The 21,330-nt window shown below is 37.5% G+C and overlaps 1 protein-coding gene across 1 annotated transcript; it reads right to left on the bottom strand.

Annotated features, from left to right (window-relative positions):
* Positions 1–1,621: 1,621 nt before the first annotated feature.
* Positions 1,622–19,722, bottom strand: LOC144996878 (SCY1-like protein 2 B). Its single transcript, XM_078976810.1, has 14 exons — positions 19,033–19,722; positions 17,981–18,085; positions 16,142–16,252; positions 15,838–16,020; positions 15,566–15,692; positions 6,146–6,207; positions 5,969–6,055; positions 5,556–5,642; positions 5,318–5,431; positions 4,778–4,906; positions 3,249–3,311; positions 2,947–3,108; positions 2,729–2,847; positions 1,622–2,652 (listed from the first exon to the last, which is right to left on the bottom strand). The coding sequence occupies exons 1-14, from the start codon at positions 19,516–19,518 to the stop codon at positions 1,869–1,871; spliced, it is 2,619 nt and encodes an 872-aa protein (XP_078832936.1). The 5' UTR covers positions 19,519–19,722; the 3' UTR covers positions 1,622–1,868.
* Between the last annotated feature and the right edge of the window lie 1,608 nt (positions 19,723–21,330).

The raw sequence follows: 21,330 nt of genomic DNA, 5'->3' as shown, positions 1-21,330 counted from the left end.
CGTACTAGGCTTAGCTCTTAAACCATCAAACTTCCGGAAGCCATAACTTCTTCATTCTATATCTGATGTCGACATTCTTTATATCCACGGAAAGGTAATAAAGAGTTCTACACTTCTATCAACTCACCCTTGCCTTAAAGCTTTTCAAATTACAATCCAAAATCCATAAAGGCTCGAACTTACATATTACCAATATACCATTGGTGTAACATCCCAAAAATACAGATAAAAATTATGTTTTTAAATTCATTCCATTCATAAGAAACTGATACCAAAGTATTCAAAAGAGTCACATTATATCATAATATCAGAGTACAAATCCCAAAATCACTAAGTGCGGAAAAACATGCAGTAATGTGGTACGATCAAGTCGGACCGTTCCCCTTTGAACTAGAAGTATCTGAAACAGAAACTGAAAACTGTAAGAACAAAGCTTAATGAGTTCCCCCAACATACCACATACCAATCAAACATACTACACAAACATACTGCCAAGAATATTTGGGTGCTGGCCTGCCCCTTCGGTCTATTCCAACCAGATACTGCCAAGCATATTTGAGTGTTGGCCTACCCTTTCGGATTATCTCAACCGGATACTGCCAAGCATATCTGGGTGCTCACCTACCCCTTCGGCCTATTCCAACCAGATATCGGGTCTATTTCACCCCTACTACTACCACATAATATCATAACAATAATCACCGAGTCATCATACAAATATAGACATGCCTTACAATTATCACAAAGACAATCATCATGCTATAACATAACTAGTAAGCCAGTTTTTGTGCCTTCGACCCATGGCTACTACGAAGGAAGACTCACCTCAGACTATGGGTAATCGATCTTTCCAAATGCCCTAAGCCTTATGATAATCGATCTTCGGGCCGCAGCCCTGAATTAGGAAACAATTCAGAACGGGGTGTTACACGTTGACTTCTAATTTAAGTTTTTATTTCAAGTGTGTTATATTTTTTTAGTGTAAGTGTGTATTAGTTTACCAAAGGGTTTCTAGCCCAGCGGTATCCGGTGTTGTCTTCCCTCTTTGAAGTTGAGGGTTCAAGTCCCAAAATGAGCATAGGTGGAATAAATTATGAGTAATTTAGTATATTTGTAGTTCAAAAAAAAGTGTTTATTAGTTTAATTTCAAATGTATTAAGTTTTTTAAGTGTAAGTGTGATTTTCTTTAAGTTAATGAAATTTAAGTTTTTATTAAAATAATTTATTTATATTGATTTCTTTATGCTAAATATTAAAAAAATAATAATAACATGACAAGCATGGCAACCCATACCATGTAAGTAGTAAGTTTCTGTTGTGTGACAAATCTAACGTGGCGCCTACATGGACCGTAACAAATGCAGCACCTCTCCATCCAACCTTAGCACCCTTCGTGGCAAACCACCTTTTTTATTCATTATTTATGACAGGTATATTATGCCTTTAGCAGCCTCTCAGCCGTAGGGTTACAGGAGTCGCTAACCCTAATTTGTTACTTGAAACTTAACTAGTCAAAGCTTCAGCAAAGCATATCAACAATTTGCTCCAAGCTCCATAAAACCACGAAACCAATCTGATTACTTGTGTCACATTAATACTATATGAAACATTTTGAAACATGTATCGATAAACTGGTACATTTTATATAAAGAATTTTAAGTTTTAGCAACTAAACTCGTCAATGGCTAATGTAGTAATACACACAACACATAAAGCAAATATATTATGCTATAAAAAATACAGAGAATGCCCAAAAAAAAAAAAAAAAAAAATCTGCTACAAAAGGTATGCCAAACTATTGAAGGAAAGGTTGAAAACATGGGATAGGTGTTGATCCAATCACAAAATATATGAACATGCTGACTCAACTAGAGGAGATCCAGTAATGGAGGCTGCTCAGATGATGGTTTTGCACGGGATGGACGGGTTTGCCCTTGAGCTCCTCCTCCTCTACCTCTACCAACAGCATTCAGGGGAGGTGGAGCAAGTCTTAGTGCCTGGGGGGTCTTGCTTGAAGCAAATATGGAGCCAAGATCCGAGGCCTTGGGACCAGAACTTGTGGATGATGATGATGTATCACCCTGCTGATTGTATCTTGGGAAACCCCCATTAGGACTGCTGTCCAAGTTGTTGCCCCAGTTGGTATTATAATTATTATTTACTTGATTTTCTGTACCTGTTAAAAATAGACCACCAACACCATTCGTAGCAGGAGGCAAAGAATGATTACTGGTAGGCTGTGTAAGCCAGTTTGCAAATGGATCTAAATCATCAAAGCTTGCACTTGAGGAGGTATTCGATTTCTCTTGATGGGGCCACTCAAATTCAACTGCTGGAGGACATGATGTTTGTGTTTGTGTTTGTGTTTGCTTCTGCTGCTGAGTAGACATGATCATGGGAAATTGGACATCATGTTTGGGAGGCTGAGTTAAAGGTTTAGGTTCCATTGAGGATCCTCTTGTTGTTGTTGTCACCCAATCTTCATCCCATCTAGATGATGCATTACTTAACGAGGAGGAGGATGAAGCAGTTGGAATGTTTTTCTTCAAACCCCCATCACCAGTACTAGTAGTAGTAGTAGGTATAACAGGAAGCAACTTCAAATCAACTCCACTATCATTCATTGTTACTCCCTTTTTTTCTTCAACTTTCCTGTAATTCAACAATTACACTTGCATTTTGCAACACCAAAGAAAAAAAAAATTGATAGATAGATGGATAGGTGTACCTGAGAACACCCTTGACAAAGGACATGTACTTTGCAAACTGTTGAACGTTCAATTGTTGTGCAAGGACAAGAGGCACGACTAAGGGAAGAACATGCTCAACTACAAAGTCCACTCCATGCTAAACAACACACACAGAGGGAAAATATGAGAATAGAATAGAATTGTGATAAGTGAAATAAATGTGTGGTGGTGGTGGGGGTGGGGGTGGGTGGGTCACCTGTTTCAAAATGGAATTTGCTACCCCAAGGGTACACATAAGAGTTGGAGCAGAACGATCAACAGCCGTGCAACGTTGAATTGTTTGCAGGATCTCCAAGATAGCTGGCTTATCAAGTAACACAACCATATCACCTAAACATAACAAGGCATTCACTCTCACCTGCCACATATATACACATGTAAATCATCTCTATCTCTACAAATTCACAAGTCTTTGTAAATTGTAACAAAAACCATATTTAACTAACTATATCTCAACTGATACCACCCTCTGTCAATTATGTTAGAAAGATCACATACCGCAGCAACTGTCGTCTTTAGTGCCAATCCATGAACACGAGGCAAAATTGATTGTTTCACCAGCTGGATTTTAGTCAAAATACATCATGTATGTTAGTATAATATAAGCTTCATTAATGGATTCTTTTTCTTCAAGTAAACCTAAAACTAAAGCTAAGCAACAATGAAATTATCAATACAACCTATCCAACAATTATTAAGCAAATAACTGCTTTTACCACATGAAACTTGGAGGATGATTAATACTAATAGAGGCCTTATATTTTATATCGTAACTGCAACCTACCTACAAAGTAAAGCACCTTATAAATATATATGAGCAACATTGGCATCGCTATGATCCTTCTAGTTATCAGTTTCCTTAAATCCATGGATAAGAGTGAGGGTAGTTTTTATTGGTTTTCTTCTTTATTAGGTTCCTAAAAATGGTGTTCACCATTTAAGATATATATTTGACTTTAACTGTTATCCTTGACTAGACGAAATTATTCCTTCAGAAAGCTCATACAAGATAATGGACTATTAGACCATGTATTAAAGCAGCACACTCGATACATATCACATGTCATATAACAGAAAATTACAAGTAATAGTAAAAATTTGTTACCACAAAAGTTCAAAATTACCAAGACAAGAAGTTAAAAATGAGATGCAATACCAAAAAAATAAAACAGAATAGGTAACTTCTAAAAACTGAAAAGATTAGGTAGAGATAAGGAATACCAGAAGAGAAGAAAAAATATCAACTTTAAAAACAGAAAAGATAAAAAAAGAATTGTGCAAGTTGTAATTCACCAGTTTGTTCAGCTTCCCTTTAGATCAGTATATAACTTACATGTTAATCAATTACTCATCTGAAACACTAAGGCGGTGTTTGTTTTTGAAGAGGTAAAAGTCTTTGGTCTTTTTGCATGCCTGAGGAATAAATTGTGGACCAAACTTTTTAGTCTTTCATAAAAAAGAATTGTTTTTTTTTTGAAGCCTTCATTAAAAAAAGACCGTTGGTGTTGGTGTTGGCGGCGATGGTGGTGGTGGTGGTGGTGGAAGTGATGGTGGTGGTAGCGGAGGTAGGGGAAGGTGGCGGCAGAAGGCAGTGGTGGTGGCAACGGTGATGGCGGCATTGGTGGTGGAAAAGAAATATCACATAGGATTAGAACTTAGAAAACGTCTTCCAAAATCAAAAGCTATGTTTTTTGTCTTTTGGAAAAAGATGTCAAAAAGACTTTTTTATGTCTTGTCTTCTGAAAAACAAACAGTCTTTTCCTCAAATGTCTTTCCACCCGCAAACAGAAGAGGTCAAAAATACTTTTTGCCAAAAAACAAACACCACCTAAGATTACTTGTGCATTTCTCCGGTATTTAAAGAAAAGATGTTTGGTTTTTGCTAGGGACGTAATCAGGCAAGAGATGCTAAGCTTGAAAACATCTAGTTTGCAGCTATCACTATCACCTAATATTTTCAACCTATACATAGATATTGATAATCCTTTATGAATTACCAATAACAAAAACCAATGATGCAAAATTACCTGAGGATCAAGTTTTGTAGCAAGGGAGACAGTTTTTTTGAGCACTTCCTCTTGCATCCGAGCATCAGTATCATCATAGGCTCGCACAAGCATGGGCAACACATGAGAAACCAAGTGCTCCTGACTAGCCTGCCATCAATATCATAATTCATACACACCCAAACCAGCAATATTAAAACACTTGGGTAGGGTGAAAGACTTTCAAATAACATAAAGGCCGGACATACAAGATCAAGTAAGTTCTTCAATCAAAATTTTAAATAATACACTAAATACAAACAAGAGCCATGGAATTGTTTTAACAGTGTGACACCTGATGAGCTTCCTATAAAGGTCAGAAATGCAAGAAGAGGGATAAACACACCACACCACACTAGTTTAGTTCTCCCATATATTGAGAATTGAGATGACAAAAAGTTCCTATGAATGATTATTCGGTTGTCTTCACTCAAAGAGGATTAGGAAGATGGCCATTCTGAAGTTCTGTGTTTCAAATGAAAGACTTGAGGACTCTTAATGATAATAATACCAATTTGTTACCTTGTTGAAAATTAGCTCTGCATGCTTCACAAGTAGCAGTAGCGTCTCACCTGCAGCAGTTGTTAGGACGGGCACAAGAGCAGGCAGTGTTGATGTCTCAAAATCAACTTTATCCTGTCACACATTAGGCAAAAATATCACACCCAGTGAAGTGTCAAATTCAAAAACATTTTATATAGAATGAATTTATACAAGCTGAATGAAAAATCTCTCATATGACCGATTAGCTATATGGTACCTGAGACTCAGCTATCATTAAAACCATGGGCAGAATCATCGGTTGCATCACCATATTCCGAAGCTCTGCACAGAGAGGCGGAAGAACCTACACAAACAATAAGTTCATTCATCATTTTAACTATATCAAAAGCGAATTAAAAAAGACCTGAAAATCTGAAATGGATTGTTTTTATTGAACTATTAGAAAAAGAAAAAGAAAAAGGCCAAATCGGAGTCATTACTTTTGGAACAGAACAGCCAGAATTCACATTGCTCTAATGAAATAAAGCAACTGCTAGAGGCAAGTATAAACAATCTTACATACAACTGTTTATATACCCTTTTATCTTATGTAACCAATTTTATTCCAAAGCCCATGGCATAATTTCAGCTAAAAGATGAAGCACAAAGTGAGACTGGAAACACTTCAACCTTGTACCGTAAAACACGAGCATCAAAATCTTTCCACATGTCCAATAGTGCTTTTAGAAACTCTGACTTCTGTACATTATCTCTTGCCTGCAACCAAGAAAAAAATAAATCTTAAAAGCAAGCATATTTAATTAAGAAGCTTACAATAGATGATATAAATAAATTCCATGCACGTACAAGCATGTGGTCCAGGAAGCGAAGTGCTCGCAACCTAGTGTCATCACGGAAAAATGGAGAACCTGATAAGTAAGAACAGCATACAAGATTTAGATAATTCAAATATGGCTTCTCATTCCCCACCAGTTTTCCACTAAAAACCAAAGCTGACAATTCAACTTGATGAAAGTACATACTTCAACATTTGAATAAGTGAAAAGTATTCTCATATTCTGAAACAATAAGAAATGAGAAATAAACTCAAAGCTGCATTTGAGGGCCACAATTTAGAGCAAGAATAAACAAGGAAAAACCTCCTAATCTTGGCAACATAACTATACAATACTTACTTCTAAAATTAAAGATTCAGATAACTCAGGATCCCTTTATCTTCTGTTTGTGTGGTGCACCCACCACTGAAATTCACATACCAAAGGCAGAAATCAAAAAAGATTCCAAGAAAAGAGGGGACCCCTACTAGTCACACAAACATTACAGGATTGGTAGAGGAGCAGGGGATAAATGGGAATGAAGGACAAAAGTGATGTACTGCCTGCCTATTTATTGTAGTGGAGCCAGCATGAAGGATCATGAGAGAATATTGGAAGCTTCTTATCCTTGGAGACCAGTAGCAGCTCGCATTATTACTATCTATCTTATTTTCTTGCTTTGCTTGTTGTCTTTCTTGTTTATTCAGCCTTGTTTTTTATCAGTCCTTACCAGAAGTTAATAGAGCAGTAATCTTGAGTGTCTTATTTTGTGTGCAAAGCAAATTCATTACAATTGGTATCAGAGCACGTCTTTCCTGAAGTAGAAGAATGGTTCCACCCAAGAATGATGTCATTGGGGTTAGAGTGGATGTGGTTGAGGAGGAAATCGAATCCATTAAGGAAACCATGGCAAGTTTACAAGAGAATCTGAAGGCTCAACTCAGATCTCAGCACAGATGGAAGAGCTTACCAAGAAATTTACAGCTATTGCAACAGAAACCATCAAAACCACCATCTCTGAGTCTGGTAACGTCAGAGGAGGGGACGAAAGTCCAAAAGGAACACCAAAGAGCAGCGGCGGGTCTGGTAGCGGAGGAGGATCAGGGGGTGAAAATTATGACGGTGGATCCAACTGGTGATTCCGAAAGCTAGACATGCCGTTATTTGATGGAAAAAAAAAACCCCGATGGATGGATATTAAGAGCAGAACGCTTCTTCAATTTCTACAACAAGTTGTCGGAGGCCGATAAGGTGGAGGCGGCGTTGGTGGCCTTGGAAGGAGATGCACTCCTTTGGTTCCGGTGGGAACACAAACAACGTCCTGTCACATGGTGGAGCGAGATGAAGTAACTTTTGCTCCGACAGTTTCGTCGGACGAACGCAGGTACGATCTACGAACAATGGTTATCCCTTACGCAAGTCGGGTCGGTATTGAGTATCAACGATCCTTTATTGAATAGTTAGCCCCTTTAAGCAACCTACCAGATGACATAACTATGGGCCAGTTTGTTAATAGGCTCCAAGATGACATATGATGAAAATCCCAATCATACCCACTCCAGGCTTTGGGTTCTCCCTGGGAACAGGAAAATCAGTGGAAGGAAAAGGGAAATGCCAAGGAGTTTTAATTCGCATACAAGGGTTGGACATCCAGGAAGATTTTTTACCGCTTACCTTGGGAAATTCAAATGTGATTACGGGGATTCAATGGCTGGAAAAGTTAGGTCCTGTTACGACAAACTGGAAGACACAAGTGATGAAGTTCCAACTAGAGGGGCAGGCAGTTACTCTTAAAGAAGACCCCTCCTTAGACATGCCATTAGATTCAAGAAAGGCACTGAGCCTGTGTCGGTTCAACCCTACAGGTACTCACATGCTCAGAAAGAGAAAATTGAAAAACTGTTACAAGACATGTTGACCGCGGGGATCATTCAGCCATCTCGAAGCCCATTTGCCAACCCTATATATTGCTGGTGAAAAAGAACAATTTGTGGCGGTTTAGTGTAGATTATCGGACTCTCAACAAGGCCACTATAAAAGACAAGTTCCCTATACCGGTGATAGATGAATTACATCGGTCAAGAATATTCTCCAAGCTAGATTTAAAGTCCAATACCACCAAATCAGAATGAAGTTGGAAGATGTCCCAAAAACGGCCTTTAGAACACATGAAGGGCTTTATGAGTTCAGGGTCATGCCCTTCGGCTCACCAAGGCCCCTGCCACCTTTCAATCAGTTAAGAACGAGGTTTTTCATCCCCACCTTCGTAAATTTGTGTTTGTGTTCTTCGACGACATCCTAATATATAGCCGTGATGAGGAGACACAGCATCAACGTGAGTTGTATGCAAATCCAAATAAATACGTATGAGGAAAATCACAGATTGCATATTTGGGACACATGATATCAATAGAAGGTGTATATGTTGATCAGGAAAAGGTGACGGCTATAAGAATATGGCCTACTCCTAAAACCATACTAAAATTAAGAGGATTTTTGGGACGCGCAGGATATTATAGAAAATTCATAGCAGGTTATGCTAGCATTGCAGCTCCTTTGACAAATCAGTTGCGAAGGGACTGTTTTGGGTGGTCAACGCAAGCGACTGAGGAATTTAACACACTCAAGAATGCCTTGACTCATGCGCCCATCTTAGCTATGCCCGACTTCTCCAAGTTGTTTGTGGTTGAAACTAATGCTTCCGGGGCAGGCCTTGGGGCTGTCTTGTTACAAGACAACCATCCGATTGTGTATTATAGCCAAGTATTAGGAATAAAAATAGAATGAAGCCTGTGTATGAAAAAGAGTTAATGGCTATTGTGTGACGGTGAAGAAATGGAGGCATTACCTTATGGGAAGATATTTCTTAATCAGCACGGATCAACGTAGCCTAAAATACTTATGGAACAAGGCGAAGTGGGGCCCGCATGGCGAATACCAAAAATGGATGTATAAGCCAGGGTTCTAAATAACACGCCATGGTGGGCCATGGCATCAAGGCGTGGTGTAGACGTCCCGAAAACGACCTAGGCAGCTATGTAAAGCGTGGCTCCCAAATAACGTGGTAAGACGCGAAAAAGTGTAACCCAATTTTTTTTCTCCTGTGGAGCCGAGGTTCCGACATGCTTTACGAGTAACCGAGAGTCATCACGGGTGAACCTCCATGGCTACAAAGGGGTTTTTGTTCCTCCTTGGATTTGATCTAAGGATATCACATGCTTTTGTAATGTTCATCGACTTTTTGAAAGATGATATTTTTGTAAGCTTTTAGTATGATTGTAAATCAGTGACTATATCGACATGTGAAAACATTAAGTTTTTGTTAATATATGGCTTGTTTATATAATTGGATGATAGTAAAAATATATGGCTATATATATAATTATAAAATATATTAAAATTTTGCCTCCTTGTCATGCCTTCAAAAACGCCAAGGCTTGAGGCTTCAGGTTTGTCTATGTCGCCAAGTCACGCCTTACGTTATTTGCAACCATGGTATAAGCTCTTGGGGTTTGACTTTGAAATACAATACAAACCAGGAGCTCTTAACAAAGTGGCAAATGCTCTCTCTCTCTCTCTCTCTCGTGAATTCACCCCAACAACTGCATTGTGCACTCACTTCCTCCTGGTCTATTCAGTTAAGACTTGGATTAAGAAATAACTACAGATTCCTTTATTCAGCAAGTGATAAAGGACTTAAGAGGCGGAGGAAAACACCACATGGGGTACATGATGAATAGGGAAAGACTGATTTACAAGGGCAGGATGGTCATTCCACAAAAATCTGAATTAATTCCCAAGTTATTGAAGGAGTTCCATGATTCAGTGATAGGTAGACGCGTGAGTGAACTCAGAACTTAACAAAGGATAGCATCTGAATGGTTGTGGGTGGGCATCAGGAAAGAAGTTCATAAATATGTTCAGGCATGCAGTGTTTGTCAAACTCAGAAAGCGATATCCACCCACCCAGCAGGTCTTTTACAACCCCTACCAATACCAGATCAAGTTTGGGATGAGATATCTATGGATTTCATAGGACTCCCTAACTCACATGGATATAATGTTATTTTAGTGGTAGCGGATCGCCTTACAAAATCCTCCCACTTAATTGCTATTAAGCATTCGTTCATAACAGTAACCATAGCTAGCATACTCATCAAACAAGCGGTTCGCCTTCATGGATACCCGTCCTCAATAGTATCCGATTGAGATAAGGTGCTTATGAGATTATTTTGGAGAGAGATGTTTAGACTCCAAGGGACAAATTTACTTAGAAGCACTGCCTACCATCCAAAAACGGATGGTCAAGCAGAGATTGTCGACAAATTAGTAGAGATGTACTTACGATGTTTCATTCATCGTAATACTTCCTATCACACCAACAGTCACAATACTTCCTATCACAGCAACAATAAAATCACTCCCTTCAAAGCCCTGTATGGTAAGGATCCTCCACGTGTGAGGGGAATGGCGATGGCGGGCGTTCGCTCTGTCTCACACTTCAAACGGATGGTCAAATAAAGATTGTCGACAAATTAGTAGAGATGTACTTACAATGTTTCATTCATCATAATACTTCCTATCACACCAACAGTCACAATACTTCCTATCACAGCAACAGTAAAATCACTTCCTTCAAAGCTCTGTATGGTAAGGATCCTCCACGTGTGAGGGGAACGGCGATGGCAGGCGTTCGCTCTGTCTCGCACTTCAAACGGATGGTCAAACAAAGATTGTCGACAAATTAGTAGAGATGTACTTACGATGTTTCATTCATCGTAATACTTCCTATCACACCAACAGTCACAATATTTCCTATCACACCAACAGTAAAATCACTCCCTTCAAATCCTTGTATGGTAAGGATCCTCCACGTGTGATTCAAGTAGAGCAAGGGCAAACAGGTGTTTCAGCAGTAAAAGAACGGCTCGTGGAGAAGGATGCCATTTTAGATGATCTTGAGGGTTACCTATTGCAAGCACAACAAAGAATGAAAAAAGGAGCTAATAGATTTCGAAAAGATGTATCCTTTGCAGAAGGAGACTTGATTTATCTTAAATTACAGCCTTACAGGCAAAAATCAGTAACAAACAAACCATTTCAAAAATTGGTTGCACACTTCTATGGTCCCTGCCTGATTCTGCAGAAGATTGGATCGGTGGCATACAAGTTGCAGCTCCCAAAAGGTGCAAAGATCCACCTGGTTTTTCATATCTTAATTTAAATAGGCAACCAGACAGCCCATCCAGAATTACCAGCACACTTATTTGAAGAAATGAGAGTGACATGGGAACCTGAAATGAAACAGTGAAGGGAGTGCAAACCCATGAGGAGCCTGGCCAAAGGACAGAAGTATTGATTAAGTGGAAGGGAGTTCCAAAGTTTGAATCCACTTTAGAGGATTTCAAAATTAAGAACTATACAAGACAGATTTCCTGACTTTGACCTTAAGGACAAGGTCATACTAAGGGGTAATGTGGTACACCCACCACCGAAATTCACATACTAAAGGCAGAAATCAAAAAAGATTCCAAGAAAAAAAGGGACCACTACCAGTCACACAAACATTATAGGATTGGTAGAGGAGCAGAGGCAAAATGGGAATAAAGGACAAAAGTGATGCAGTGTCTGCCTATTTATTTTCTTGCTTTTCTTGTTGTCTTTCTTGCTTATCCAGCCTTGTTTCTTATCAGAGAAGTTAATAGAACAGTAATCTTGAGTGTTATTTTGTGTGCAAAGCAAATTCATTACAGTTTAAAATTCCATTCCAACATTCCTCCTCAAGTTGACAAATATATGTCCCACAATCCCAACTTGGAAACATTACACTCAATAAACTGGAACTTCATTATCACTACTTTTAGATGTCTAATTTCGTTGCAGAGAAGTATCGATTTACATCCAAGTTTTCATGTTTCTTTCAGAAGATCTAGAACATATCTTTGTTGAAACACAAATACTCATTGCATGAGTGGAGCAATCTCCATTCCAAGGAAATATTGTAGCTTTCCAAGATCCTTAACCTTCAAAACATGGAATGCAATTTTTTCTTCAAAGTTATCAAACTCTTGAATATCATCCCTAGTGATGACCATATCATCAACATACACAAGTGATATCAACTTTTTGACATCACTAGTCTGTTTTAACACTCCTCACGTTGGAGCATAAATATTACACATGCCCATGAGACGCACACTAAATAAGAGGTTGGTGGTTCCCAAGATGTCCCAACTACCTTTTCCGAAACAAAGTGACATTGATAGTTCACTTTAATTTGCTTAGTTCGTTCAAGAAAGATCTGGTTCTTGGATATGTAAGAGACAACTTCATTGTCATAATACATATCCATTAGTTCACTTGTGTTATTTCCTAATTCTCGGGCTAGATGAAGAATCCATGCCAACTCACATTGTTCAGGGCGTAGCTCGATATTTTGATTATGCACTAGATAAGGAACTATATATGTTTCTTACATTTTCAAGATACTAGATTTCCACTAAATAGGTTGCAATAACCTATGGTTGACCTTTGACTGTAAGGGCACAAAGCATGACTTGCATCTCAGTATCCGCCTATCTAAGTGCGACCACGATTTGTGTAGAGAAGCCCTGGCAAAAAAAAAAAAGCACCTTTTAGGTACCTTAGAATATGTAGCACTACATCCCTATGACTTGTGTGCGGTGAAGACAACAACTAACTAACCACACCAAAGGAGAATGCAATATCCGATCTCATGACAGTAAGATAATTAAATTTACGCCGCTAATCTTTTGTATCTTCCTAGGTCGTCCAATGGTTCTCCAACTTCCGGATACAACTTAATATTTGGGATCATTGGAAAGTCAGCATCGTAGATGTGTAGCATGTCGGTCTCAACAAGGATATCAAGGATATATTTTCCCTGACAAAGGAGGAATCCATAAGTAGATCGAGCAACCTAGATACAGAAAAAAGTACTTTAGGTTTCCGTGATCTTTTATCTGAAATTCCTTTTAAATGAAGGTCTTATAAGCCACAATTCCTTTGTGATCATCATTGGTGATAACAATGTCATTAACATAGAATACCAAAATGATCATTTTACCATGTCGATGTCGAAAGTAATCACACTCACTCCTTTTCCTTCCAAACTTGTCCGCAACATGTGAAAATTGAGAAAACCGGATTCTGGGAGCTTGTTTATGGCCATGAGAGAGAGCACAAGACAATATACTTTGGGTGACTCCTCCCCACTATAAAACCAGGTGGTTGTTACATATAAACCTCCTCCTCAAGAACAGTATAGAAAAACGCGTTCTTGATATCAAGTTAAAGGAGTGGCCAATAACAGATAACAGCTAGTGCAATAATGAGACGTACAAACGTCATTAGATGTCCTTTCGGCAACAGAGCTTAACGTCTCATTATAACCTTCCCCATAAATCTTGGAGTATCCTTTGGCAACAAGTATGGCCTTAAGTCGTAGGGAGCCAAAAAGAGAATACCCATTAGCTTTGGGCAAATATTTCTTCATTCACTGCCGCAAGCCAACCTGGATGAGCCTAGATACAAATCGAGGCATATGATAATTGTCTAATGCTGACACAAAGGCATAGTGTGTCGGGACTTATAGTAGGAATACAAGGACATCTTTGATATAGGTGGAACGAAGGGTCACAACCGTTTTGGTTATGGCTGCAGGGGACATGCATTAGAATATCTTGTACTACAACCGTTATGGTTATGGCTACAGGGGACATACAGTTAGAATATCTTGTATAGGGGCACAATTAACTGAAAAAGCAAACGGTGATGGGGAGATCCAAAAGTTGATCAAGGAATGCGAGACTCGACCAAACAAACATCCTAGATTTATGTTCATCATGATATTTTCAACTTTAGAAAAGGAAGAATAATGAGAGGCCCTGGTGGGATTCCAGAAGGAGATGAAGGACCTGTTTGGGTAGCTGGTTATCACACCCTCTTCAAATTGTTTTCATCAAAACCTCTTGCATCGCTCTACCCTAATGGTACACGTGAGGCTCTTCATCGCAAGGGTGAGGAATACAAGTTATTTGGGCCTAATCAACCAAAATTTGTAAGAATGGCAGCAAAGTACGGGGATACTATGGTACCATTTGGAAGTATCGAAGAAGATGACATCAAAGAGTTGGTTCTTCGGTATGAGAACATGATGAAAATCTCCTCCCTAAATCAATTTCATGAAAGCAAGGTTCAATCAAAGAAGAAACATATGAAAATGCATTGCAACCATAAAATCAATTTCCTAGATCCCGACTTGAGAACAAGCCTCTTCTTCAAGATGGCGGACTGGCAATATTTATAGAGAATGTGGTATGGGTCTTATATAAATATATTGGTACACATGGGGGACTTGATTGTAATATCTATTACTATTATCTATTTTGCACCCTATTTAGAACTATCTAAAGAATAGGATAAATAGAGTAGTGATAGGAATAGTTGGGTATTCGGTCTTTTGCATTTGGAGTTAATAGTCATCCGCATTAACTTGGGTAGGAGGTATCTTTTTAGACCCTCTCTGATTTAGAACTAAATCGGGAAGGATAATCATTTGATTAACTTCTTTAATTTGTTATTTTGTTATTTTCATTTGAAGTTCATAGTAATCAAGCATTCAATTCCTGTTCTTCATTATTGTTTTAAGATTCTTATCAAAATCCATCGAAATCCAAGTTCATATGAGGAAGTTATAGGTCGTAGAAATAGAGGATTGGATACAGTGTAAAGCACATTGCCCAAAAATGCACCAAAGGATTATATGATCATGCAAAGGCCTTACACAATTGTGTAAGTCTCACGAAGTAACAAGCATGCAAAAGAAAAGTAGAATGCTAATACTGGACCAAGGAGGATTACACGATCGTGTAAGTATGCCAAAGTCATAAAAACCGGATTTTTATGAAGTATGATGCTATTTTGGGCACATTTGAGCATTACATGATCATTTAATGAGTTACACCATCGTGTAACTAGGTCGGCCAGACATAACAAGTGAGATACAAGGTAACTGTTAAACCAACATCTCTCATTTCAGTCCCCACTTCATTTGAGAGCTCCCAAAGTCGCATTTGAAGATCTTGAATCAAGGTATCTCCTTCTTCTTCCTTAGTAAAACTCTTGTGTGCATAAATGGTGGAGCCTGAGGGAGTTGCTGGAACTTGATCCAAATGGTTTGAATTTCTAGTATGATGTTGTGAGTTTAGTGATTATCCTACATGCTTATTATGAGTTTGTGGACATACATGAACATGCTATTTTAAAATGTGAAACCTCGTATAATTTGTCATGTTTTAAGATACTTTGCCTCATTTCGCTTGGGTGATTACATCTAGCCTCAGGTAGTCAGGTGTGTTGTTGCACTAGCTTGACTCACATTTGACAACAATATAAATTTATAGTTTTACATAATGTTTGGAAACCATACCTGTAAAATCCAAAGCTGAGGGTCTTAGAGCCTCGTTTGCTGAAAGCATTCTTTTCAAGTCAGTAACTAGTTCGTGGGGAATGGATGAAAAGGCTTCGCTGGATAAGTATGTCAGATTATTCATGTACTGCATGAAAGAAACAAAAATGGACAGCTTGTATTATGGAAGGCATAAATTCTTTTTTCTTCTGGTTTGTGTGGTTGGGAGGGGGTTGCTACTAGATACATTGAAAGATACTATGAAAATAAATAAGTATGAGTCAGAGTAATACCATTTTCACGTTATTGTGGCAGTCGAATAAAGGCTTTTTAGCAATCAAATGGTAAGCGAGGCATCCAAAGCTAAAAATATCAGAAGAGCATCCGAATGAAGGTGCCTTAGGCCTGACTAGTTCTGGAGCAGTGTAGTTCAGTGATGGTTGAAGAGGCAGTACTGAATCTTCAACATCATATTCCTGATGGATAAACATAAACAGAGTCATTTGAAACATAATTCTAAACATTTGCAAATCTGATAAGAGTGATAGTAGAATTTAATTGACAAGTTTTACAGTTCCTATCAAATCTATGACTCACCGCATAATGGAAGGGCTGCATAGTAGATGGATCTGTAGATGAAAGGTCTGCTGATATTGAAAAACTGAATCCACCAAGCTTCCAAGCTCCACTTGAGTTGATGAGCACAGTCTAAGATATCCAATCAAGAAACATGGTCAGATGATATGCTGCAAATGTTGTGCATCAAATATGTGTAACAACACTCAAATGTTTGTCCCTCCATGTGAGATTAGAAGTCGTATAGTTTACTTCTATCATTAATCACTGATGATATATGAGAATCTAAACGAAAAACAAAATATGATAATTTGTTTGCTAAGGAAACTATGTAAATAGCACATTAGCAACATCAAGCAAATAGTTTGTAGAGTTCAAACAAACCTATATCATTATACATCTTATCTAAACATGCTTGAGTTGAGCAAAGTGAAAGTTAAAAACTATCAATTTCAACACAGGATGCACTAGACATCCTCACAGAAATCAATATCAACCACACATCACATATTCACATTAACTTTAATTCAATATTATTACCACAATAATAGCAATATTCGTTGATATAGAATATACATGGAAATTGACACATGATGGTAATGATTAAGTTCTTCACTGAATCAAAATATTGTGTTCATAATAGTCCTGAAATGTATGGAGGTCTTAACACAAATATATTGCAGCCTTCCACCCTCATACTAACCACATTCTCTCTACCTTTTTGTAAAGAAGACATTAAAAAGTTGGGATTTAAGGCTTCCCCGTGTTAATAGATTGAGAAAAAGGGATTTAATGCATACAACAAAGCTCATGATTATGTATTTATGTTTTAGGGAAATGGTCACCATTTTAAGTCAATTATGGATTGAATTCTCTCACACCCATTAATTTGTTTCTCCCATTTAAAGTTCAAATCACATCCAGACAAGCTAAGGAGATTAAGCAGTTGCATAAACAAGTGACGAACAAATTAAGAAGGTTAGTGTTGTTATGCTGCACATAAAGCCAAGACAAACAAAGCCGCAAGAAGGCGATTTTTGAATCGGCAGTGATAGCATCGTTGCGCTTAAAAAAATGAAAGATTCCATTCAAAGAGGAAGAGCAGGTTGATGCTAAGAGTTGATGTCCTATCTAGATCATTTAATAAATAAATGGCAACATGAATGTCTTGTGCACTACTTGGAAGATATCTACCTTGATGACTTGAGGGAAAATCCAGGCAGAGGAGGATGAAGTAGGTGTAACAATGCTCAAAAGATAATCAATCCTATGCAGACCCTAACTCGTATTAGCAATTTCTTGGCTCATATTCCAGCTTTGGCATGGTATTAAGAGTATACATACAATCCCAATTGATCAAATACATGAACATTACTTGCTTGAGTTTTTTGACTTAAATATATTTTGCAGAAAATATAATAGTATACGCACAGCATCAGTAGAAGGCAGCAACAATCAGGAATTTGGGGGACAATAGGACACATTATCTAGCTGCATGAATGTCTCCGCTGCCTTATCCAGAATTATTATTGGTTCCTTATGTTTTGTATTATTTTATCTAGTAGCAAAAAGGTCGTAACTCTTCCAGCGCCAAATAGGCTAAAATATCATCTGATCATGTACAGGTTATCTTTCTGTTCACTATACCTTCCTTGGGTTCAAGAATAGTTATTTCAAAAAATACCCATCAAAGATTTAGACTCTAGGAGTTCAGAATCCTTGCAAAGTCACTTGCACAGATATATTGAAATAGTTGTATCACACAAAACAAAGAAAAAAACAGTCTGTTTCGGTGGAGTCTTTTCAGGAAATGTATGCGACTACCAAGCACAGATGTCATTGATATAAGGTTGTGTATACCTCAGGGGATATGGCACGATGAATGAGGCAGGCATTATTGTGAAGAAAGTCCAAACATTCTGCTACCTGAAGTAAACCATGCTTTACCTCCAACAAACCCATTTCCTACAGAAGAAAGAACAAACTTTTCAGCAACGTGTAGAAAGTATAATCAAATAATTAATTATCCATATTTTTAAATGTTTTCAACAAGGTTAAAGACAGCATTCAAAGCAGCATTATGTACAGACGGGCAGTCCACCCTACCCTAGATCAGGTATCTGTCATAACAGGAGAGAGAAAATGGTTCTTGTTTTTCCTAGATATAAGATAAATATGTCTTAACAGATTAAGATCCAAAGTGAAGTATTTTAAAATAAGTAATTGGGAATAAAAAAGAATTGTCTAGAGGCCTTATTTTACAAGGCAATGTGGCCAAGAAAGTAATTATAGTAGTAGAGTTGCCATAAAGAATTAAATACACATCGGTAAAAAGGACATTTTGTTTCCAGAAGCAATTATATGCTCAACTAAAGTCTTAGTCAACAGCTATACCTCATTACCATAGATCACGATTCAGATAAGTAGTCTAGATGTCATAATAAAGAACATAACATTGATTATGCATCATTTTCACCAAGTTGTCAACGTAGCCTATTCTCATACCACAACATGGAATCCGAACTAATGGCGAACATACTACTAGATCAAATTCGTAATTCAACGGGAGTACACAGATGTCCTCGTAGACTATTATCATGTATAATGCATAATTAAGTTACATGTATGATGTATCTTCTTCAATATTGCATAACACTACAAGCTCTTTAGTACAAGTTAAGTTGAATCTATCATGTATTAAAACCATAAATTTTAAAATTTTAGAGTCCAAGAATATCCTACGATAATCTGCAAGGGATCTCCAGCTACCATACTCATATGCACTACTAAGAAGCATGATATTAGGCAGTGCCAAAAATTAGATGGAAACTTTAATTGTTCCACTGAAACATAAACTGCAACACTATGATGCAGGCTGAAAAGGAAAGAGGAATTTATTTTGAAATACCTACCATCCCTTGAAGTTCCTTTGGCACTTTGGATATGTTATCCAATATACCAAGGGCGTTGGCTACAGAAGCAAATAAAGGCTCAGTAACCATTGCCATGGCATTTTTGTTCTCGTCTAGGGCTTGGATCACATGAACCACTCCTGGGTGCCTCAATCTAACTAATCTGGACGCATCAGCTCTGATGATCTCGAAGAAGGAGTCTTCGGCTGCTCTGGAAAGCCCCACGCGTACCCGAGCCTCCGATAAAGCGCGTTTGTCAAGAACCCAAACGCAGACTGTAGGATACTGGTGAGAAAGGAGAGTGGAACCGCCACGAGCCTTGGCGGAGTATAGCTTCCAAGCGAGGCCTGGTCCAGCGGAGCCGATCTGGTCAAGGAGCTCATAGTCCTGGAGGGCTTTGGGTCCGGTGACGTCCTGTACGGTCTTTTCAATCACCGCGGCTGTTTTCGCGAAGGCCTGAGTAAGAGTTTTCATATTGAGGGACATAATTGGTTGATTAAGTTTATTGGGTATCTGTGAATTGATCGAGAAGGAGGATGAACCACAGGACCAATACTCTCAAAATTAGATCTATATTGCCAGACGTATATATCATTGAAGTCGTTGCTCAGATCAAATCCTTAGCCCCTCCGGCTTTCTCAGAGTCTTATGTCGAAGATAGTTGCGGTTTGTGTCGTGCATCTCACTGCTTCCCCTCACCGCCGAATATATATATATATATATATATATATATATATATATATATATATATATATATATATATATATATATATATATATATATATATATATACTAGGTTAAAACCCATGAACCCACGGGTGCTGTTTTTGAATTGAATTTAAAAATTAATTATTTAATAAAATATTATATCAATAATTCTGATAACTTATAAATTGTAATATTGAATATTTAAATAATTTTTTTTATTGGTAATTATTTAATTACTAACTAAATGGGAAGTATTTAATTAGGAATGAAGATTTTTTGCTAGGAGAATACCAATAAAGTTTTCATTTTTTTTTAATACAAATTAGATAAAGTACAAATTAAGCACCCTCAATCACAATATAATTTCACCTGTAAAAGTATTAAAGTATCAAGCTCAAGATAGTTTTAACATTTGAACAATAATAACCACATATGCAATATCGGCCAAAAATTTAAAATATTAAGAAAAAATTTAAAAAAAAGTTTACAAGCAAATATAATTAAAAGTTTATAAAATAAAATGAAAAACCTTTTGAACAGATTCGTGAAGAAAAATGCGAAGTCAAGAAGGACTGTGAAATGTGATTTGTTCAATATTGGAGTCAAATGCAGTTCACGTGTAAAAGCAAAAATGTTCGCATTTGGTAATACAAATCAAAATTGGGTTTCGCATATGAGGTTGTATGGATTGGGGTTAAAGATGCGAAGGTGATTATGGTTAATATTCATTTCGTATTTGGTGAGACAAACAACTCAAATGCGAATGAACTAAAAAAAATGACTGGAACATGCGAAGAAAGAGGGTGAATGAAGAATGTGAATTTTACAGTAGAATGCGAATTTGGGAAGAAAGATAAGAATTTCGAATTTTTATTATACAAATTGATTGATTTATTTATCTGTCTTAATTGTTAACTGCGATATATCAAATACTTATCAAGTTAGGGGCAATATGGTCTTTACATATATAGCAATATTTTTATTATACAAATTGATTGATTGATTGATTTATCTTAATTGTTAATTGCGATATATCAAGCAGATGAAGTAAGATCGATTGTTTTGAAATGCGATGTCAAATCTGTTGAAGGGTGTAATGATTATTGTTTTCGAATGGTATGTGTTCGATTGGTTATTGGGTTTGTATACAGGGATCGATTTTAAACGGAGGTTAAAGATTGTGGGAACGAATAACTGTTAAATTCGATGTTTTCTGGAACGAAGCCTTGGTTATTAAATGAATCATACGAAGGATCTGTTATTTGATTTTGGAATTGGGGCGAATAATCGAACGATTTGGAGTTGCGAATTTGATTTTGAAAAGCCAATCAGTTGGGTTCGCATATGAAAACAGATAAGTTTTGATTTTGGATTCGCAATTGGGTTAATTGGGTTATTGATTGAGGGACGATTCGTGAAGAAAAATGCGAAGTCAAGAAGGACTGTGAAATTTGATTTGTTCAATATTGGAGTCAAATGCAGTTCACGTGTAAAAGCAAAAATGTTCGCATTTGGTAATACAAATCAAAATTGGGTTTCGCATATGAGGTTGTATGGATTGGGGTTAAAGATGCGAAGGTGATTATGGTT

This window comes from Lactuca saligna, chromosome 1 (assembly GCF_052625555.1).
Source record: "Lactuca saligna cultivar CGN05327 chromosome 1, ASM5262555v1, whole genome shotgun sequence".
NCBI lineage: Eukaryota > Viridiplantae > Streptophyta > Magnoliopsida > Asterales > Asteraceae > Lactuca > Lactuca saligna.
Note: the sequence above shows the minus strand (reverse complement) of the source record. Positions and strands in the feature narration are given on the sequence as shown.

Coding starts and splice junctions, on each gene's coding strand:
- LOC144996878 (XM_078976810.1), bottom strand. CDS start 19,518: ATGTCCCTCAATATGAAAACTCTTACTCAGGCCTTCGCGAAAACAGCC. Junction 4,907..5,317: donor CAGAGCTAATTTTCAACAAG/GTAACAAATTGG, acceptor TATTGATGGCAG/GCTAGTCAGGAGCACTTGGT. Junction 2,653..2,728: donor TTTGTCAAGGGTGTTCTCAG/GTACACCTATCC, acceptor GTTGAATTACAG/GAAAGTTGAAGAAAAAAAGG.